Genomic DNA, 23,586 nt, shown 5'->3' on the forward strand with positions numbered 1-23,586 from the left:
AGCCCAAGGTTGAGATCCACCAGCGCTCGCTCCACAGCTCTGGATCCCTCCCAACCAAGAGAATCTCAGACTTGCAAGCATTGAGCTGCAGACAGTGGCAGATATCCACTCAGCGATAGCTGCAAGTTCGCTCTGGAACTTGGAGGCATGCCACACAGAATTGTCAGAGAGTGCCACTTCCAACTGTGTATCATCAGCATATGATACGACTGTCAGCCCTCTACTCCTGGCCACAGCTGCTAATGGTTGTATGTACAGATTGAATTGTGTAGGACTCAATGCTGAGCCCTGTGGTACCCCTTGTCTTACCTCCTCCAGCAGAATTACCAGATGTCCACAAACTCAAAAACCATTATAACAATTCCATAATGAACATACTGAACTCCATTGCGCATCTTCAGCTAAAAAGAGTGTCCACCAAAAATTCTCAACTTTGGTATAGTAGTAAACTTAATGCAGAAATACACAAATTGAGAAGAACTTAACTTTATTTTATTTTTATTTATTTAATTTTTTTTTTTAATTTCCAAATAATAAACCAATACAAGTTACAGCACACTTATACATTTCAAAATCAAAGTTTTTACAATTCTTGTACCGTTATTTGCAGGTGATTATGTCTACATTTTGATGTTCACAGGGGGAAAAATAAGAAAAATAAAATAAAATATATATAATAAAGACAGCGGTTTACAAACTTTTCAACCCGTATCCTCAGCTGTATAAACCCCATCAGCAGGCATCTCTTCCCGATTTATCAAACCGTATTTCCAGTTTGCCACTGGATGCCAAATATTCCTTCCCAAAGATCTACCTCTTTTTCCCTTTCTATCGTATATTGCCTTTTCTAAGTTGTAGGTCGATAATAACCGAGCAGTCCACATCTGAAAGGTAGGTGGAACTCTGTCAAGCCATAATATTGCTATGCAGATACGAAAAACTGCGGCCATCATAAACATAAACTCCAAAGGAGCATCCTCAATTACTGCCACGACCCCTAGCAGTAATAATTCATCTGTAAGCTTAATTTTAAACCCCAGCGAAACATCGGTAAATTTCTCCATTTCTTTTTTAAGAGTATACAATTGTGGACATTTGAAGAACATGTGGATGATGTCTGCACTATCCGAATCACAGCGTGGGCATGTTATTCCTGTATTACCCCCCCATTGTGCAATTCTGGCTGGGGTATGATAGAGCGAATAAACGGTTTTGTAGTGCTGTGACTGTAAGGAGGCAGAACATAAAACAATTCGGCCCAAATCAAGAGACAGCTGAAAATCTTCTGGTTGTGAGCCCACTTTTTCCACCCACTTCCTGGCATATTTCTCCCTGTCATCTGATTTATATGTACATAGTTCTGCATATAAATATCGAATTGTGCAGTGAGGATTGCCCTCTATATAGTCCATTATACGACAAGACCCAAAACCCAACGTTCCTCCCTGTTTATTTGACAGATAGCTTCTAATCTGTAAATATTTAAAGAAACTATTGTTTGTTACCTTAAATTTACTTTGGATCTCGCCAAACTGTAGGATTTCGCCCTGTTGGTTCCCTATTTTTCTGATCCCTTTGTTGTCCCAATCCCTCATCACCATATCCCTAAAAATATCTCCAGGTAAAGATTTATTCGAGTACATCCGTGTATAATTATTATGTCTTCCTAATCCTATTTTCTTTTGTATCACCTTCCAGATGCTATAAGCAGCTTTTAAAGTTTTAAACCTGGTATGTTTGAAATAACTAAAATCAATTGTATTCAAAAATCCATTTACAGCCTCTCCTCCTAGTAATGCAGTATAAACGTTGGTGAATCTCTGTGAGCTTTCTTCTAGCTCTATACCCCTACCCCCAATTAGTCCCTGGAAATATTGCATAGCTGTGGCCCAGTAATAGAACCGAAAATCAGGTGCGCCCCACCTCCCCTTTTCTCTTGGTAGTGTTAGGTGTCAGTATGCTCTCCTGGTTTTACCATGTGCCCAAATAAATTTGTTTAGGATTGCTTCTATTTTATTAAACCAAAGATGGTCAAAGAAGAGTGGGATCGCTCTAAATAAGTACAAGAATTTTGGAAAGGTAGTCATTTTGATCATATTTATACGACCCATCAATGTCAGATGTAGTTTGTGGATCCTTTCTGTATTTTCCTTGACTTTATTTACTAATGGTCTCATATTTATCTCTACCAGATTGTCTAGATCTGCAGTAACTTTTATTCCTAGGTATGTAGCTACATCAACAACTCTATTATCTTGATAGTTCATATAGCTATTCTGTACTATTTGAGTTTTCTCTCTATTAATTTTATACCCAGAGATTACTCCTAAGCCTGCTGCTTCCCTCTCTATCTCAGGAAGAGCTATATCTGGATTGTTTGTAATTATGGCCACATCATCCGCGTAGGCGAATACTTTATAACTAATATCCTGTAGCCTAACTGGGGAGATCATACAGTTATTTTCTAATCTGCGCAGAATAGGATCAATATAAAGTGCAAAGAGCAGCGGAGATGCAGGGCATCCCTGCCTTGTGCCACATTTAATATGTACTGGGTCAGTATATCCTTTATTGATTCTTATTCTAGCATTAGGTTCTGTATACAGTGCCTGGATTGCCTTAATATATCCTCTACCCAGCCCGAACCAATTCATTACTTCCCATAAGTATTTCCAGGAGACCCAGTCGAAGGCCTTCTCTGCATCCAGAAATACGGCCGATACAGGGTCTCCTGCAACTCCCATGGCGTCTATGATAGTGATCATCTGCCTCGTATGCTGCGTGTTCCCCTTCCCTGGGATAAACCCGTGCTGTATTGAACTCACCAAGTGCTCTATAATCTTACTTAATCTTTGTGCGAGTGTTTTAGAATACATTTTGGCATCTGCGTTCATTAGGGTTATCGGGCGATAGGAACATGGTTCTAGGGGTGGTTTGTTTTTCTTCAATATTACAATAATATCAGCCCCTCCCCATGAAGGTGGAGTTGATTTCCCTGACTGTGCCTGACTAAGAGTTTCATGCATATCCTTTCCTAATACATCCCAAAAGATTTTATAAAACTCTGCTGGTATTTGATCTGGGCCTGTAGCTTTCCCAGCGGGAAGATTGTTCACCGCTCCCTGTACCTCCTGTAGTGTAAATTTGGACTACATTTTGTAACTCTACATGATTTATATCTTTCAAGTATTCCCTGATCTCTTCTTCTGTATTGTTTAATGTCTGTTCGTATAGTTTAGTGTAAAAGTTCTTAAAGACCTCCTGTATATCTGCAACTTTATTTACTACCACACCTGCCTCGTTCTTTATTTCCTTTATTTGTCCTGCAGCCAAGTTCTGCCTAGTTCGGATTGCAAGAAGGTGTCCAATTCTCTCATTATACTCATAGCTTTTCTCCCTTTTAGCTAAATAGTTAGCTGCAGTTCTCCTAACTATATATATAGCATGCATCTACTTTATTCAACTCTATGTTTAGGAGTAGATCCTCCCGAGGATCCTGCTTAGAAATGACTAATACTAGCTGTTCTTCCAAGTCCTTTAAGTCCCTTAATTTTCTAGCCATTTCCTCTTTCTCGTTTCTAGTCCTTTGTAGGGTGTAGCAGAGGGTTTCCCCCCTGACGCCAGCCTTAAAGGCATCCCAGACCATGCCAGCCGTGGTTGAGCCTCTGTTTATCTCCCAAAATTGATTAATCCAGGTTCTCATTCTTTTCACATAGTTTTCATCTTTTAGTAGCCCTCTTTCGAAGGTCCAATTGTAAGACTTTCTTTCCCCCCCGGTAACCAACGGAAGAGTTAGAACAAGAGGATTGTGATCCGATAATATCCTCGGAAGCCTCTCCAATTGGCTATCGCCTATCAAAGAATTAGAAATCCAGAAATAATCTAGTCAAGCCACCGATCTGTGTGGTGCCGAATAATATGTGCTCCCCATCCCGTGTGGATGTGTTTGGGACCAAACGTCAACTAATGCATTGTGGCGAGCAAGATTACAAACCGCTTTACAAACTTTCTTTTTCCTCACCCCATACATCCCTCCACCCGTCATACCCAATCCCATTAAACCATTAACATTAAAATCTCCACAGCAAATAATGGGTTCAGGCCAGAGGGGTAGTTCCTGAACTAAAAATTCAAAAACCTCCGTGTCATCATCATTGGATCCATATACCGAAACAATAGTGTAACATCGTGCCTTTGATTCTACCTCGATCATCACCCATCTCCCCCACTGATCCTCTTTTTTCCTCTGTTATAAAAACCCCTTTTTTTGCTAATATGGCCACCCCCCTCGTCTTAGTTTCTTGTCTAGTAAAGGCTAGTACCTCAAAACCCATCTGATCTAACATAAATTTGTTATATCCCTCTATGTGCGTCTCTTGGAGGCATACTATGTCTAATTTCAACATTCTTAGCATAGCAGACACTTTCTGTCTTTTCCCTCCATCGTTTAATCCACAAATATTTATAGAGGCTATCCTTAATGCCATCCTAGTTTATTGTACCTTTCCTTCCTGCTATTCCACCCAATCCTTACCTTGCCACCTGCAAACAGTGCTCCCTCCCCAAAAACCCTATATTCGTATCCTTCCTTTCCATGTGCTGTATTTACCAACCAAGTTTCCTCCCCCCCACCCCCCTACCCCCCTGTCCCCCCCTCCCTTCTCCCCCCTATGAGATCCCACCCCCCCTCATTACAGGCAAATAGGTCAATTATGACCTATGTGTAGCCTCTATAGCCTGTAGTGTCGCCTCTCTCTCCTACCCTTACCTACTATCTTAACCATTCGACTTAGACTGGTAGTCTATCTATATATATCTCTTAACCTATGGTGTTTTAGGTGGGCTTTTTCCTCTGTTGTCCCTCCCCCTATGCTGCTCAGTAAGCTCTGCAAGAAATTCACCTGCTTTAATTTCCGAAAAAAACATCCTGGTATGCCCCTTGTTGATGACCTTTAATCTTGCTGGGTATAGCAGATATGCTTCCGCGCCTTGTTTTTGAAAAGGTGCGATCAGTTGCCTTAGCTTCCACCTTCTCTCAACTGTGACGTGACAGAAGTCAGGCCTAGCAAAAAATGTAACACCATCGTAAGTTTTCCTAGACTCTGGCCTTGTCCTATCCATGATCTCTTGTCTTACAAGGAAGTTTCCTAGGAACACAAGCATTGCCCTAGGTAATGTATTCTGTTGGCCCCCTCGATTTTTCTTTATAGTTAGAGGATATCTATGTGCTCTTTGGACTTCCGTCTCCCACTGCCACTGGGACTCCGGGAAGGCCCCTTTCAAAGGTTTAATGACATACCCTCTCGGATCCTGCCCCTCCAACACTTCTTCAAGTCCCAGGAGTCTCACATTGTTCCGCCTTTGGCGGTTTTCAAAATCTTCGATCTTCCATTGAAGATCTCCCACTATCTTCCCTTGTTCATTCTTGAAGGCCTGCCAGTCCGTTACCTCATCTTCCATCCTCCCCGTCCGCTCTTCCACCTGTGTAACCCTCTCCTCCACCTCTTCATATTTTCTATTTAGTTTTCTGAGTGATGCCTGAATCTTTTTCGTGTCACGTCTTGCTCTCCGGCTTTCCCCCCTAGCCTCGGATTGCATCTGTTTAAGCGTGCCAAACATCATCTCCATTGTTACATTCTGGGGAGTGGAACTAGGTGGCGGTCCGCCGGTAGCCCCTTCACCTTGACCGCTTTCTTGATAAGTTCCTGAAGTGGCTGAATAATCCCATGACAGTTTTTTGTTCATACTGCTAATAGACACTCCTCCATTTTTTCTTTCTCTTACTTTCTTTCTCTTTTGCGTACTTATGTCCCCAGAGCTCCTACTTGAGGCTGAACCAGTAGTAACGTCAGTAGAACTTCCCCCCTCATGTTCATGCTCACTGATATCGGTGGAGTCAGTCCCTTCGTTAACAGAAAAGAACTCTGGGGATCCTCCTCTATTGCCCTTGCTCCCGACTCTCTCTTGCCCCTGTTCCTGCTCTTGCTGTGAGTCTATACTTAGAACTTAACTTTAATGGAGATTCTCCACGTACCTCGATCACCTGAAGCAACTGAGATCCCTGAGATGAGGCACACCTATAACAAACAAATCTGAAGGTCAAAAGCAAACTTCTTCAGAGATCAGCTTGGCAAAGCTAGAAACCGACCTAAAAAAACTATTCGAGCTGGTCAAACTTCATTTGAATAGTTATCCCAATTCGACCCCCACTGAATCAAATCTGAAACCAAACTGCAAGGATTCTGCCTCAGCTTTCAGGAAAGAAAAAAAATAATTGCAATTGAGCTAAGGACAGCTCGGGAGCTCCTTCCAAATACTCGACATCCCAGCTTCTCCCCACCCTTGATCGTGGGGCACCTCTCGAGGCTTTCCCCCAAAAAACAACACAGTGTGGGGCTTTTCAAATTTTATAAAGAAAATTACATTCGCAAAATTTTCACAGAGCTGAAACCCTGAAGCTACTTCAATGACCCACTGCCATTGAATTTCTTATGACTTCAAACTACCACTCTGGACCAAGATTGTTAATGCCTCTTTACCTCAAGGCACTATCCCAGACAACACAAAGTCCAGTCAAGTAACTCTTCCTACTAAGAAACCCATGGTAGGTCATATGGACCTAAATAACTTCTGCCCAATCACTAACATTCGGACCCTGGCTAAGCTACTGGAGAAACTAGCCAATCACATAGAACAATTCGAATTGTTATACCAATTCCAATCGGGCTTCAGCCAAGGCCACAGCACTGAATCGGCCATCATGCGCTGAATCGGCCATGATGCGCTGAAAATGCCTTTGACACAGTCAAACAGGACAGCCTCCTTATCCTTTTTATTTTTCTGTTAAGTAACTTTGTTGGCATTTGGATTTCACAAAAGACAGTATTACAACCAAGTCTCAACAGATTGATACATTCCCTTATTCTCCATTATCCATCATCTCATCTGGTTCAGTCCCATTGTCTGCACCATTGCAATACATTGTCTGTACAGGTCATGAGGTCCAAACTGGGGGGGGGGGGGTGAGCCCATGTTTATATTATAGAAAGCTACGAGGAAAGGGGTTTTCGGGGTGTGATAATAGCACGTATTGGGATAATTTGTACATGAGAGAGCAGAACATTACCTTGGTGGGCTGTCATTATCAGGATCTAACAGTTACTCGAAAAGCTGGCTACTATCCTGCATGTTGTCCGATAGTAAATAGTACTGATGCATTTCTGTATGTTAATTGTTCTGGAATAGTATTGTTCAAAAATACAATGTCCCTAGTGAAAAAGAAGGATCCGAGTACTTTTGAAATTAACACCAGATATGCTCCTGTAGATTATCAAAGTCCATTCTACGCACACCCAGGATTTTATTTTCTGTCTAATGGTACTTATTCAAATGTTTATAATGGTACAGATGATGTTGCTTTAGGAATGGAGCTCTCTCTGGCCATGCCTTGCAAGTACAGTAAGCCAAATGTAAGGTGGGTAAAAGGGACTTTAACTGACAAGTTTTGTGATGGAGTAATAGACTTGTAAATCAACAATTACAGTAAAGGGATCACTTTTGGGTATATTCTCTCCTGCGTCATTACCTTTGGTGGCACTGCTATGGCCAGGGGTGAGAAAACTAGAGAATATTTTGGATGTAAGCTACAAATATGATCGAACTCTACACTAACAGCTTTACGTGACATCACCACCCAATTGGAAAGCATGCAAATATATTCTGAGCAGACTAGATATGCTGTTGATTTTATTCTAGCTAAGAGTGGTGGTGTGTGCGCAGTAGTAGGAGACCAGTGTGTAGTCGGATCACTAATATGGAAGAGAACATTACCCAACACATTTTAGACATCTTACAGAATGTTAAAGGAATGGAGAGTGGGAATTGGAGTTGCTCACTTTTTGGTAGTTGGATTTGGATCCTTGAAAAAGTGATTTACTTCATTGTGATTTTGATCCATTGCTGTGTCCTGGTCCAGTGTTTTCCCTTATGTTGCTCTTATTGCACCACCTTTCTTGCTCCTAAGAGAATATTGTTTCATGATACTAACGCAACAATTATGATTCAAAAGGATGTAGAAGACCTCATGCAAATAGATGAAGGTATCTTTGAGACTTCATCCCTCCTTACTGCCTCCCTTACTGATGCTGAAGACACAGAGTGCTCGTAATACAGTTCACTAATGATTTATTGCTTTTGCCAATTTACAAAATGTATAGCTCATGCTAAAAGGAGGGTCTGTTAGAATGGGAAATTATGCTTTTGCATTGTTTTACGTAAGTTAGCATTTGTAGAGCCATTTTGTGTAAGGGGCGCCATTTTGTATCATAATCAAAACTAATCCTTTGCCATTTCCAAGAAACGGCCTTCTCTAGGTCATGTTTCTTCGGAGTTGAGTTTTGCTACACTAATAAATGCACTGTTTTTATTAGCACATACCTTTCCTGTTAGATATAGGCCTTCTCCCACTTGTCTACTGGTGGGTACAGGCAGAGTGAATAGTAGAAAAGGTATGCCCGGCCCTTAGAATCGAAACTTAATCCTTTGTAATTTAATGTCCAGCTGCATCTCCCTGGAAAATTCCTCGTGGGCGTGCTTTCATTGGTTTCAAAGTGAACCTAATGTATTGTTATGTTTACTGATCCCAGTCCCCTCTGCAGCACTCCTTGCGACTGGGCAGATAGGGCTCCACTCTGGGTGTACTCTCAATAAACTGTTGTTGGTTTGTATTCTCTAATGTCTGACCGACCCTTCATGTGGTATGAAGGCTAGGAAATAATGGAAGAAGAGTATATCTGTTTCGTGTTTGTGAGTATATTTTTCTTTGCAGGTGTAGGCGCAACTTTATAATAATACGAGGTCGGATCTGAAGTGTTAAACCCAGAAAAATAAGCAAACTTTGAGCAAACCTTTGTGAACTACCTTTCTGGAGTGTGGGGAATTGTTCTCATTGATGGTAAGTAAAACCATTACATGGAATACTTGTATTGTGCAAGAAATGATGACCATAGTGATGATAACAATACATGGTGTAAAAATCTGAAGTTTCATCATACATTTCATTTTTTCTAAAAGCAGCACATTGTTCTAAATCACACAACATGCTATTCATAGTTTCAAAGTCCCAATCATTAGAGAATGTAGTGGAGGTGATGATATAATTCAAAGACATTTTAAATACATATGGTACTTTCAAGAGTTCAGTGGGACCCAATACATCATAGGAAACCCTGCCCCAGACTATTCCTTCAGGAAACGGAACTGCTGTCATTTTCACAAAGGACAAGTCTTTTTTTCATGATGAGATGACGTATGAGGTTTCAGGCCCAAGTTCACATGTTGTACTTTGTAGCGTTCTGGGAGATAATGTTCATTCAGGAGCAGGTAAAAGACAGTCACTGCACCTATCCAAAGGACTAGGAAGGGTAGACCAATTGCAATCCAGAGCTGTAGCCAGGGAGAAACAAAAGAAGTCATTTTCAGCCAAAAGTAGAGGTTATATACTTTTTCTTTGTGGGAAACAGAAGCTGGTGGTGACTCAGGTTCACTCGGAACCAGAGAGAAGGTATCAAAATCGATGAAGTAGCCAGAGACTGTTCGGTCTATCTTTGGTAGCACAGCAGATTATGTTGAACTGGCAGATGACAAGTTGTGAGACATATTCACATAGATGTCTGTATTAGGCCGAATGGAAATCTGTGTTTTGTTTGTGCTTTGTTGTTGAATTTCAATAGGCATGAGTTCCATTCCATTATTGGCAACTCTGTTACTTCATAGAGTAGAATCGGCGGCTACCCAGGAGCCCACATGGCCTAATATTGAGTACAGGCTACATAGTGTGGTTTGATCAGATCAATGGAGACAAATCTCTTTTCTTTTTTGCCGCAATATGCGGATGAAGTACTGTTCTTGTTCCTTCGACATCCAGGACAGGTACAGAAGTTCTGTATGACAGCAAAAAAATAAGGCGCAAGAGAGGGAATATAGCCAGGTGGACAAAAATAACTTAGTTAAACAGAGCACTTTGTTGTCATTATAACATATATTAAGCGGGTACTATGTACTCCTAGGTATGGCTATGCTGAATTATCTTGTCTTGCCCACCTCTAAGGGCCATATTATCAAGAAAGGGCGATACATTATCGCCACTTTTATCTGCAGGAAACTGCCGCTAAAGCGGCGATAGTGGGCTTGATAATATGCCCTTGTGAATTCCCATAGAAGCCCATGTTAACACCAGAACCTGGGCTTCTATGGGAATTGACAAGGGCATATTATCAAGCCCATTATTGCCGCTTTAGCAGCAGTTTCCTGCTGATAAAAGTGGCAATATTGTATCGCCCTTTCTTGATAATATGGCCCTAAGTATTTTGTCATTTACAAATGATCAACCACCACAGCTAATCTCATACCCACTAAAGGAAAAACGTGAGAGAAGTCAGAAAGTGCCTCACGTAAGCACCATCCAAGGAGCTACTGGTTGGAACTCACCAGTTTGCTCTTTATGTCATCCTCTGCAACGTTCGTGACAGAAAAGAAAGACGTGTGACCTAACTCTTAGGTTTGTGTGAAGTGGTGAGAAAATAATAAAGTGTAAATTATGGTGTCATCTATCAAACGTCTAAGCCCCGTAATGTGAAAAAAAGGGAATAAATCTCCTAATTAAAAGTGAGTTGTGAACAACTATTCCACACATTCTTTATTTTAATAGTATCCAAACTCAGTTAAAAGAAACAGCATGTTTAGACCATTTTAACTTGAACTGCCATTACATGCAGGGCATTGGTCATTGCCATCTCTGTTCCTAAATTAAATTTACAGTTGAATAGAAAAAGTTATGTAGTGAGGGGTTGTAAGCTGGGTTATATAAGCATATGGTGGTTTCTCAGATTTTTGGAGATCATGTTATCATTGGCAACCCAGCTGTCACACTGCCTTTCTGGAGAAAGCTGCTATTGTAGCTGACATTTTCCCCTTGAAATGGCCACAGCTTGAATGGAAGGAGCAGTTGCTGGATAGAAGAAAATATGGAGGCAGATGAGGCATGCCAGGGAGTCATAGCAGAGTGTCATCACTTGCATTCCAGGAGATAGATCAAAAAATTAGGGATCCGTTTCTAGTATCCACATAAGAGATGTCACTGAAACACTGTAGGTTTCTCTGAGCTTGTGGGAGGTGTCTTAAAGTTTTTTCTCTCTATGACCAGCAAGATTTCAATGATACTGAGAGGGAAGAGACTGACAAAAATGACATCACACAGACTTTAATTCCCCTACTACTACATTTCAGTCAGCGGCAGTTCCACAAAATAGCTTTCACCATGTGGCACATCAGATAATGCCACTGTGCGCATGAGGTGATGAGTGACACAGGTGAGTGAATGGCCCTCCTCAGCAGTTCACTTGAATATTGGTGGTCTGAATATTATTTACTGAATATTACTGAATATAAATGTGATTATGCCCGCTAACATAATTACGCTTAATTTGGGGGGAAAATCATTTTTGTAGTCTTTATTTATCATTCAAGGAATGCAAAACCACAAACGAGACAGTACAATACAATGCAATGTGATACAGTGCAGGACAAGATTGGTGCTCCCCAGGAGCTACACTGTGCAAATGCACAAGCCAGGGTTAGGGAGTGTAATAATACAACATCAGAGTATGAGGGAGGATGGTGGGCAAGTGAGTGGATGAGCAACTACCCATCCCATGGCACAGCATTCCCCGTGCGAGGGTCTAACAACTGGGGAGCCGGAAGTAGAGAAAGGGGAGGGGCCAGGGAGCAGGGAAAAGTAGGATGTGTGGATGAGGGAAGGGGCAAAATCATAATGCAAAAGCACATTTAGGGAGTGTGTGCACTGTTCCGGCTGATATTTATGTTCCTGTTGCATGTAGCACTTTTTTCTTAGCATTGAATACATCCTTGTGTCTATTGTCCATTTTGGACATGAGAGTGAATCTTGCTCTAAGAAACTATTACTAAAATCCGGGAGTAAGTTGGGGTAAAATCCTATCCCAAGTGCACATTTAACAAGCGTGAGTGGATGCTCTATCTGCTATTCATGTACTATTGCATTTAATACTATTTCGTAGCACAGAATGCATCCACACATCTATTTTGGACAACATTGGGCATTTTTGCACTACGAAAATAGCACTAAATCCAGAACTAGTCTTCTTGCTTAATTCTGTGTAATCTCACAGAATTATTAGGTAATGTGATTACGCTACAAGGAATCCCACAAGAAAAAAAAGTTGATGTCAGATCTGTATCCTAGAGTGGCATAGTGGAATAATAGTTATTATTTTGAGTTCTAGAGGTAGATGGGGGTCCATATCTCTGACCCACTTTAGATAAATTCCCAATGCTCTGCAAGCTCTCCTCCAGCATGCAGTGATATTTTAAAGTTTTCTTTTTGGGACCACCATAATCATCCTGATAGAAGAGATGTCAGCTAGAATGGTCCACTCTAAATTGGCCTGTTTCTCTGACGCCATTTCTATTGTCGCCACATCTGCTGAAAGTGTGCTTTTGGAGGCTGAGTCAAACTGCAGCCTTATAGAGTAGAGGAGGTAAGAAAGAGTTTCAATACGTTTTTGGCAAGAGTCCTATAGTAGTTTATGAGATTACATTTTTCCTTGTGAAATGCTCACACAACATACTAAACAACACATCAGTACCCGTATTAACACCAGGATACTTCCATTCATATTCTATTCAATATCACATTTGAGAAAAGTGTCAGAAAGGCAGACACTCACAAAATGCATGTGAGTCCCAGCACAACAGTTTACGAGACCTCTGGCGAAAAGACTCACTAAGAAAAGTACTTCAGTGCTAAATGCTCTCAAGTCATGGTGCCAACGAACACTCATAAGACACAGGTAGGCAACTGCATACCCTTACAAAATGCAGGAAACTCCAAGAGGTACAGGGAGGCCAATGATCAGGAAATCCACAAAATTATGTTCAGGTAAGAAAAAACTACCTATAGAACTAGCGGTAACAAGATATCTGCCAAACATTGACAGATGTCCCATCCATCCTCCTCTTGTTTTCCCCAACTTATTTAATGTTTTTGGGAACATGCTATTCCCAACTGTGGAGCCACCGTCAAAATTGGTTTTGTGGCAGGAAAAGTGCAATGGGGTAATAGGAAAGGCAATGAAGGGAAATCACTAGTTTGGCCCTGAATATGAGTTTAGGTGTTGTTTATCGCATGTGATAAATAACGATACCATGTTATTTATCGGGTGTGATAAATAACATCTATCATGAGTTGGTAGGGAATATCCTGCAGATTTGGGTGTTAAACCTCCCAAAATCCACATGGTATGGAAAAAACTATATGATATTGGCCGGTTACATTTTGGCGGGCTTGACCTGCCAAAATGTAATGACAGTTAAACACCTAGCAATTCATAATTCTTACCCTTGCATAATCAGGTGTTTACCCATGGATCAGGATATACCAACCACCTCATAATCAGGGCCTTAGAGCGACCCAGGCATCATTATTGATTTTGCCTCTTGATGTCTGGTTCCCAAAGTCCAGAAAAGTGTTCTACAAGCTTAGACAACACTCCAAAAACATATGAGACATTAGTTATGTGTTAGTTGGAAGACGACCCTTTACTTAGGTCTAAGAAAAATATCAATGACATGGCATATGTGTCAGTACATTTTTGTTTCCCCACAGCTGGTACCGCTGTGGAACCAGGAACTGTTTCAGAGGGGAAACGTCTCCACCATCTGCGTGGAAAACTCTAAACTCAGTGGGCTGTGTCTGGGCCCGCCAACCTGTAAATGAGGCATTCTGTTTTCAAAAAACATAAACATGTTTTACTCTCTTGCTGATTTATAAGCGAATGGCATTAGTCCTAAGTTGAATGGGATGAGTCTGCTAGAGTTTTGATGCTGATACTGTAAAGCATCAATCACCCTGGTTGATTGAGTTAGAAAAGGGTGGGATGGCCTTCAGCAGCAGGTAGTTGATGGGAGCATGATGTATGTTGGGTAATCATGCTGCAGAAGCAGACGGATTTCAAGCCTGCAAAGCAGATGAAGATAACGAACATGATCTTGAATTTGAATCGTGCCCTGATTGCAAACCAAGTGATGCCAGCACAATCACTTGTCACATGAGCAGTTTAAAAGCTGAGGTCTATATTTTATTCTGCATCTCTAGTTGGTATTTGGAAGGCTATTGTAAAATATGCCATGGTGGTTTGTGGATGCCACTGCCATTAAATTCAAATCAGCGTTTTTTCAAATCATTATCACAATTGTTTCAAAAATAGTCAAGTCAAGTCAAGTCAAAAGATTTGTATAGCGCGCTACATACCCAGAGGGTCTCAAGGCGCTTGAAGAAGGGTGGGGAGTTACTTGTCGAATATCCACGTTTTGAGTTGCTTTCTGAATGCTAGGTGGTTCTGAGTAAGGCGAAGGTGAGTGGGAAGTGAGTTCCAAGTTTTAGCTGCTAGGTAGGAGAAGGATCTACCTCCCATGGTGGTTTTGTTGATGCGAGGTACAGTGGCAAAGGCTTGGTTGGAGGATCGTAGTTGGCGGGAGGGGGCGTAGAAGGATAATCGTGTGTTGAGGCAATCGGGTCCGATTTCGTAGAGTGCTTTGTGTGCGTGGGTTAGGAGCCGGAAAGTGATCCTCTTATTGACGGGGAGCCAGTGGAGGTTTTTCAGGTGATCAGAGATGTGTTCTTTACGCGGGATGTCTAGTATGAGCCTGGCTGAGGCGTTCTGGATGCGTTGTAGTTTTTTCTGGAGTTTTGCGGTGGTGCCGGCGTAGAGGGTGTTTCCGTAGTCCAGTCGGCTCGTGACCAGAGCGTGGGTGACTGTTTTTCTAGTTTCGGTAGGGATCCAGCGAAATGTTTTTTTGAGCATGCGGAGAATGTTGAAGCAAGATGAAGAAACGGCGTTGACTTGTCTGTACATCGAGAGTGAGGAATCCAGGATGACGCCCAGGTTCCGTGCGTGGTCCGTCGGGATGGGTGCTTTTCCAAGGGCCTCTGGCCACCAAGAGTCGTCCCAGGCGGAGGGGGAGGTACCTAAGATGAGGACTTCTGTTTTGTCTGAATTCAGTTTCAGACGGCTGTGCTTCATCCATTCGGCTACTTCTTTCATTCCTTCGTGTAGGTTGGTTTTGGCCATGTTAGGGTCTCTGGTGAGTGATAGGATCAGTTGAGTGTCGTCGGCATAGGAGATGATGTTGAGGTTATGTTGGCGTGCGATGGCCGCGAGGGGGCTCATGTAAACGTTGAAGAGGGTGGGACTGAGTGAGGACCCTTGAGGTACGCCGCAGATGACTTCAGTAGCCTCTGACCTGAATGGTGGAAGGCGGACTCTCTGGGTTCTTCCGGAAAGGAACGAGGTGATCCATTCCAGTGCCTTTCCTTGGATTCCGATGTTTTTGAGGCGCTGTAGAAGGGTGCTATGGCAGACCGTGTCGAAGGCTGCGGAGAGGTCGAGGAGGATGAGGGCGACTGTGTCTCCATTGTCCAGTAGAGTTCGAATGTCGTCTGTTGCCGCGATGAGGGCGGTTTCGGTGCTGTGCTTGGCTCGGAAGCCGGACTGTGAGGAGTCGAGGGATTTGTTGGTTTCGAGGAATGCGGCGAGCTGGTTGTTGACAGCTTTCTCGATGACTTTGGCCGGGAATGGAAGGAGTGAGATAGGGCGATAGTTTTTGAGTTCGGTGGGGTCAGCTGTGGGTTTCTTCAGGAGGGCGCTGAGTTCGGCATGTTTCCAGCTTTCCGGGAAGGTTGCGGAGTTGAGGGAGCAGTTGATGACGTCTCGGAGTTGTGGTGCAATAATGGAGTCTGCTTTGTTGAAGATGTGGTGAGGGCAAGGGTCAGTGGGGGATCCTGAGTGGATAGAGTTCATCAGACGGATGGTGTCCTCAGTGGAGATCGGCTTCCAGTCATTGAGGATGTTCAGGGGGGGTGGGGGTCCTGTAGGGGATTGGGTGGGTTGGTCTCCGGGTTGGTTGTCGAAGCTGTTGTGGATGTCTGCAATTTTGTTGTGGAAGAATGAGGCTAGGGAGTCGCAGAGGGCTTGAGAGGGGGTGATGTCGTTGGAGTTGGCTGAGGGGTTGGTGAATTCCTTGACTATGTTGAATAATTCCTTGCTATTGTGGGCGTTGTTATCTAGCCGGTCCTTGAAGGCTGCTTTCTTGGCATTACGGATTAGTTGGTGGTGTATGCGGGTGGCGTTTTTGAAGGCGTCCTTGGTACTGGTGGTTGGGTCTTTTTTCCAGGCCTTCTCGAGGGAGCGACAGAGTTTTTTGGATTTCTTAAGGTCATCGTTGAACCAGGAGGCCTTCTTGCTGCCTAGTTTGATTTGTCGTTTTTTCAGTGGTGCTAGGATGTCGGCGCTGTTGGATAACCATTGGGTGAGGTTGGTGGCTGCTTGGTCTGGGTTCGAGGAGTGGGCGGGGGGCTTTTGAAGAAGCGATGAGGAGATCTGGTCGATGGTGATTTTGTTCCAGTTTCTTAGCAGAGTGGGTTGGGGGTGGTTGTTGGATGTGGGCTTGTTGTAGGTGAAGTGAACGCAGCTGTGGTCAGTCCAAAGGAGAGCTGTGGTGTGGCTGAAGGAAACATGCTTGCTGGAGGTGAAGATAGGGTCGAGTGTGTGACCTGCGATGTGGGTGGGGGTAGTGACAAGTTGTTTAAGTCCGAGGTTTGCGAGGTTGTCCAAAAGGGTGGTGGTGTTGCGGTCGTTGTTCTTTTCAAGGTGAAAGTTGAGGTCTCCCAAAAGGATGTAGTCCTCGGAGGGGAGCGCTTGTGGAGTGATGAAGTCCGTGATGTCTTCACTAAATTGTGCGCGGGATCCTGGTGGCCTGTAAAGGAGGGTGCCTCTGAGTGTGGTCTTGGGGTCGATGTGGATCTGGAAGTGAAGGTGTTCAGAGTTGGCGAGATTGACGTCTGAGCTGGTTGAGATGCGGATGGATTTCTTATGGGCGATAGCGATGCCTCCTCCTGTGTGGCCGGTACGGTCCTTGCGAATTATCTTATAGCCTTCCGGGATGGCAATGGTGATGTCTGGGGCTGAAGAGGCATTCATCCATGTTTCTGTTAGGAAGGCGACGTCCGGGGAGATGGTGTCGAGTAGATTCCAGAGGTCAATGGCGTGTCTGTGGACCGAGCGGGTGTTGAGCAGGATGCATTGTAGGTGGTTGGGATCGGATGTCTGTTGTGAGTTCGTAGATGAGGAGTTGTTCTTGGTGCTGTCGAATTTGCAGGAGTAGCAGGAAAAGGGTCCATGGGTGTGTCCAGGAGCAGCTTGGACGCAGTTGAGGGAGCGGCCGGGGTTGAGGGCTAGGAGGGAGGAGGCGTCGTAAGTAATGCGGGAGGGCTGGGCATTGCGAGGACCAGGGGCTCTGGCGCTGGGCGCGGTCCAGGCGCGGACGGGCGTAGACGGGCTTACCTTTGGCGCACCTTCGGCGCGGATTGGGCGCGGTCGCTGCGCGTAAACGCTGCGCGCAAATGCAACTGACATATGTGGATAGTGGAAGGGGAGGGGCGAGGGAGGGTCTGCAGGGAGGCGGGGTGGAGTCAACAACAAACAAAATGGCAGCAGTAAGCAGGCAATAGCAAAACAACACAGGGGCACAATGGAGGCGAGCGCGATGCAAAAACAAACACAGCACAATTGCAGGCAGTAATGTATTGTCAGGCAGCACAGACTCGGCGCTTCTCTAAAATAATGCTACTTATTAAAATGAATGCTCGGCGGTCTAGCGCTAATAATGCTGGTTGTCTCAGAAATGCTCAGCGGTCTAGCGCTAATCACAGAGTAGGCGCTTCAATTCAGTAAAGCAGGCTCTGGTAGGGAGTGAGACCGGGTCTCTGCGTGTACGATACCACTTCCAGGAGGCAGGGAGCAGTGAGTGGAGCGGCCGCTTCTGCTGAGAGCAGGACGGTCACAGCGCGATCGAGCTGGGGCAGCGAGGTCAGTATCAGTGGGAGGGAGGGTCTGCAGGGAGGCGGGGTGGAGTCAACAACAAACAAAATGGCAGCAGTAAGCAGGCAATAGCAAAACAACACAGGGGCACAATGGAGGCGAGCGCGATGCAAAAACAAACACAGCACAATTGCAGGCAGTAATGTATTGTCAGGCAGCACAGACTCGGCGCTTCTCTAAAATAATGCTACTTATTAAAATGAATGCTCGGCGGTCTAGCGCTAATAATGCTGGTTGTCTCAGAAATGCTCAGCGGTCTAGCGCTAATCACAGAGTAGGCGCTTCAATTCAGTAATGCAGGCTCTGGTAGGGAGTGAGACGGGGTCTCTGCGTGTACGATACCACTTCCAGGAGGCAGGGAGCAGTGAGTGGAGCGGCCGCTTCTGCTGAGAGCAGGACGGTCACAGCGCGATCGAGCTGGGGCAGCGAGGTCAGTATCAGTGGGAGGGAGGGTCTGCAGGGAGGCGGGGTGGAGTCAACAACAAACAAAATGGCAGCAGTAAGCAGGCAATAGCAAAACAACACAGGGGCACAATGGAGGCGAGCGCGATGAAAAAACAAACACAGCACAATTGCAGGCAGTAATGTATTGTCAGGCAGCACAGACTCGGCGCTTCTCTAAAATAATGCTACTTATTAAAATGAATGCTCGGCGGTCTAGCGCTAATAATGCTGGTTGTCTCAGAAATGCTCAGCGGTCTAGCGCTAATCACAGAGTAGGCGCTTCAATTCAGTAATGCAGGCTCTGGTAGGGAGTGAGACCGGGTCTCTGCGTGTACGATACCACTTCCAGGAGGCAGGGAGCAGTGAGTGGAGCGGCCGATTCTGCTGAGAGCAGAAAGAACTGCGATACAAAATCCTGTTTTGTAGTTCCATACCTGACATCCCCAATAATAAGGAAATTTACAACACTGTAGCATTTTAGATGAAGGATAGATTTTGATGAAGGATCTTTTGTATTGCGTGTCTAATTTCTTTGTTCCTTAGGCTGTAGATAATTGGATTGACAAGTGGTTTCAATACAGAATACACCACAGCCACTGTCTTATCATAGTGAACACCATAGCTCTTTGTGAGTCGAATATACATGAAACCTACACTCCCAAAAAATATGAAGACTACTGTGAGATGTGCCGCACAAGTAGAAAATGCCTTCTGCCTTCCCTCTGAACTACGGATTTGTAAAATAACTTTGATGATCTTTACATAGGAAAAAAGAATGAAGAACATGGTACCAATGACCACGCAAGAGTTAAGCGCAAACTCCACCGAGATACTAAGTGAGGTATCAGTGCAAGCCAAGCTCATCAATGGGTGCAAGTCACAAAAAATGTGCTCAATTTGATTTGGGCCACAGAAAGGCAGCTTTGAAATTAAAATAATTTCAGTCACCGGGTAAAGAAAACTGCAAAGCCAACAGCTGACAGCCAACTTGATTGAAAATGTGGATGTCATGATGGTTGAGTAGAGCAAAGGATTGCAAATGGCCAGGTAGCGGTCATACGCCATTACAGTAAGGAGTGATGCTTCTGTGACTCCCAGGGACTGGAAAAAATATATCTGCAAGAGGCATCCAATAAAAGAGATGCTCTTCTTTTCTGCTATGAGGTTGGCCAACATTTTTGGTATTGTCACAGCTGTGTACCAGATCTCGAGGAAAGATAAAACACAGATGAAAAAATACATGGGTGACTGCAGAGCAGGACTGAGCCTGATGACAGAGAACACAATTGTGTTTCCTGTGATAATAAGCAGGTAAGTGAGAAGCAGAAGTATGAAAAGTAAATTTTCAATGTGGTCCAGGTTGGGGTAACCCATGATAATAAACTCTTTGATGTTTGTCTTGTTTTTATTTTCCATTTTGTAGAATTATGCCTCTGCAAAATAAATAGTGTTAATTGTCAGCATCATGCATGATGAATGATTTGCCACAAGAAAAAATCTATGAACTTACATATGTCTCACCTTCAAACGGCATTTCAAATAATACTGATCTTTTCTAAACAGACTTAGGTGATGGAATGTTAATTTAAATATATTAGTCACATCAGAGATTAAAGCACGGTTGAAGGTGAAGTAAGAAGAAGGAATAGGGTGTGAAAGAAACCAAAAACGAAAGACTCAACATAAGGAAAGAGATGTAGAAAGAAGCAAATGTCAAATGAATAATTGAAGGAAATGGTTGAAAATTTAGTACTCCTGCCGGGTCACCTGAGATTTTTTATCTTTTATCTGAACCCTATTTTTGCTGGCTGTAAAACTCTTGGCACTTAACCCATGGTAACCAGTGGTATAGTGTTTATACTCTCCTTTGTAGACAAGGTAATATTGATACACATCTAATTGACACATTTAATTTACTTCCATGTCCCTAGTAATGTCCCTAGTATATGGTAATACCTGTACCTAGGGTTGTTAAATTAAATGTTACTACTGGGCTGCAGCACTCATTGTGCCACCCACTGCAGTAGCCCTGTAAGGTATATCTCTAGGCTTGCAATGCAACTGTGACCCACTAGGTTCCACAGCCCAAAGTGCACAGCATGTGAAAAGCTGGCCCATTGGCTCATCTATATATATATAAAAACTAAACTATGTCCGTTTGTCCTTAATGCATTACTACACCATTCATCCGATCGGCATGAAACTTTGGGAAGTTGTTGAGTACACTCCCGCGAAGGTTTCTGGCTAAAAAAATAAATAAAAATAAATAAATTAAATAAAAAATTGTTAAAAGTTGTTGAGTACACAACAACAAAAAATTGTTAAATATCCGCCCCCGGCCACCCAGGGCACTCATAATCTTTCCAATACTGAACGTTTACACTTTCCGGTGCGACTCGCTTTTGCAATGACGATCAACAAAGCACAAGGACAATCGCTGCAAGTGGGTGGACTAGATTTGGAGAATCTGTGCTTCTCACATGGACAACTGTATGTGGCCAGCTCACGCATCGGAAAACCTTCTGATTTATTAGTCTACGTACCAGGCGGAAAAACAAAAAATATTGTGTATCTGCAAGCACTCGAATAAAAAAACAGAATTAAAACAACACTTTGAAATGTTCTCCGTAATAAAATGAATAAGTTTCAATAAAAATGACACAATGTAAATTGAATGTTATCATAACAAGTTTCCGTAAATTTCCTTTCTTCTGAGATCGCAGCATCGCACGAAGGGTAAGCTAGTATAATATAAATATTGATCCTTGTTATATGAGCCAATGGGCCCGCTTTTCACAGGCTGTGAACTTCGGACTGTGGAACCTAGCGAGTCACAGTTGCATTGCAATGATTCCAAGAGCTTGGGCAGAGCACGCACCAAGGTCTGCACGCTACAACCTTTAGCCTTTAAGCAATTGTTGAAAGTATGATTAAAAAGTGAAGAAAACGTGTAAAACATATGGGTGTGCATTCTCCACTCTTAAAAATGTTTCTATTATATATCCAACAAATTCTAGCTCTTAACATACAATACGAATCCATACTCATAGATATTCCTGATTTAAAGTGCATCATTAATTTCCTGACAATCGCTGCTGGACGATAGCTACATAACATTGTCCTTTCAAAATCAAAACCATTAGTTCATTACCAGTCCAAGAAAATATTACAGTATACCTGCCATTTAAAAGAGAATGATCATGAAATACAAAGCAGATATCAGCTATTATGTTTGCCTGCAGCATTATTTGAAAAAACAATCAGACATTAACCAGGTACTGCCAATTAAAAAATGGTGTCCGTATCCTGGCTCCCCCAGCCCTTTCTTATTCACTCTTACATTGATACACATTCTCTTCAACCAAATATTTAAGTAAGAATCTAGATAACCAGGGGCCATAAGCAGGTTGCTCCAGTTTTAACCAATTTGCTGCAATACTGATATGTTCAACTGCAATGGCCATAAAAAATGTGTACAGTTTAGCTGTATCTGTTATGTATTGAGTATCTACTCCAAATAATATTAAATGTGGAGTGAGTAGGATCTGAGTTCTTAATATGGTGCCCAACAAATCTGAAATTTTCCTTCAAAAGGTAGATATTCTACTACAGGTGGAAAACGTGTGCAATGTCAGCATCGCCAAGCCCACAGCGAGGAGAACTAGAATCAAGTATTCTACCCCAATTTAACAGTTTATCCATGGTATAATACGAATTGTAAATTGTTTTATATGTTGACTCTTCCATCTTGGTGACAATAGTATTGTATATGCAAAAACAAAAACAACAATTGATGGACGGAATGTTGCACAATGGCAAAACATTCACCCCCAGTCACAGATCTGGGTTTAATCCATCGTTATTTTGCTCACCAACGGCCATTGTTGCAGGAGCCTCCACATCAGCCATGAGGGGAACGGCTCACGGGGCTCACGAAGGACTGGAAACTACATCCCCCAGAGTCCTCTGCTCCGTCGCGTGGCTGATGCGGCAGAGCGCGCCTAGAGGCACGATTTAAGCAGTGCCAGACCCCCGCACCGCGGGACGCGCCTGGAGAGACAGGCCACAGTTCGGGACACTTACCATCGCCGTGAGGGCAACGGCCATCGTAGCAGGAGCCTCCACATCAGCCATGAGCGGAACGGCTCTCGGGGCTCACGAAGGACTGGGAACTACATCCCCCAGAGTACTCTGCTCCGTCACCTGGAGGCGCGATTTAAGCAGCGCCAGACCCCCGCACCACGGGACGCGCGCGGGCGAAGCCCGGGCAAAGTGCGAGCCGTATGTGGCCGGCAGAGGCAGGCAGAGGCTGGGCTGGTCCCCCCATCTGTGAAGATTTAAGCAGCGCCAGACCCCCGCACCGCGGGACGCGCCTGGAGAGACAGGCCAGAGTTCGGGACACTTACCATCGCCGTGAGGGCAACGGCCATCGTAGCAGGAGCCTCCACATCAGCCATGAGCGGAACGGCTCTCGGGGCTCACGAAGGACTGGGAACTACATCCCCCAGAGTACTCTGCTCCGTCACCTGGAGGCGCGATTTAAGCAGCGCCAGACCCCCGCACCACGGGACGCGCGCGGGCGAAGCCCGGGCAAAGGGCGAGCCGTATGTGGCCGGCAGAGGCAGGCAGAGGCTGGGCTGGGCCCCCCATCTGTGAAGATCACTTGGGACCCTGACGGTGAACAAGATCCCAGCTGTGGACTAAGTTAAGAGGTAGTGTCGCAGCACATGTATGGCTGGACTGGGAGATTATCCAAATAACACTGTCTGAGATTTAAGCAGGGTTGGAGCAGGACTATCTCTTTTTTGTTTCGTAGGGGGGGTTCTGTTGGGCACTATAGTTGGCCTTGGTTTTTCTTGGTGTTTTTTTAACCTTTTGAAGTGCTTACATCTTAGCTATTATACTTGTTGAATTTATAAATAATGGCCAGCACGGTACAAACAAGGTCATCTAAATTGACCCGGAATATTTCACCCAACCCCCGCTCTGCAACTAAACCTGCTCAACACACCGCAATTGACAGAATGTTGCGAATAGCAATTGGTGCGGTTGCTGATGAAATTGAGCAAACTGAGAGGCGCCTCTCACTAACCCCGCAAATCGACCTTACGTCCTTGTCCCAAGAAATTGAGACTGACATGGCAGCAATCCCCCCAAATACCTCAGT

General features: G+C 43.9%; 1 protein-coding gene across 1 annotated transcript in view; it reads right to left on the reverse strand.

Moving 5' to 3' along the window:
* Window positions 1–19,835, reverse strand: part of LOC144769530 (olfactory receptor 6N2-like) — a 65,790-nt gene extending 45,955 nt beyond the window's left edge. Inside the window, exons 1-3 of the mRNA XM_078653673.1 lie at window positions 18,927–19,835; window positions 16,010–16,031; window positions 5,300–5,714 (exon numbers count right to left, since the gene is read on the reverse strand). Coding sequence (XP_078509799.1) covers window positions 5,300–5,714; window positions 16,010–16,031; window positions 18,927–19,835 — 1,346 coding nt within the window. The remainder of the gene's footprint in view (window positions 1–5,299; window positions 5,715–16,009; window positions 16,032–18,926) is intronic.
* Between the last annotated feature and the right edge of the window lie 3,751 nt (window positions 19,836–23,586).

The sequence above is a fragment of the Lissotriton helveticus genome, chromosome 7 (assembly GCF_964261635.1).
Source record: "Lissotriton helveticus chromosome 7, aLisHel1.1, whole genome shotgun sequence".
In the NCBI taxonomy this organism is placed as follows: domain Eukaryota; kingdom Metazoa; phylum Chordata; class Amphibia; order Caudata; family Salamandridae; genus Lissotriton; species Lissotriton helveticus.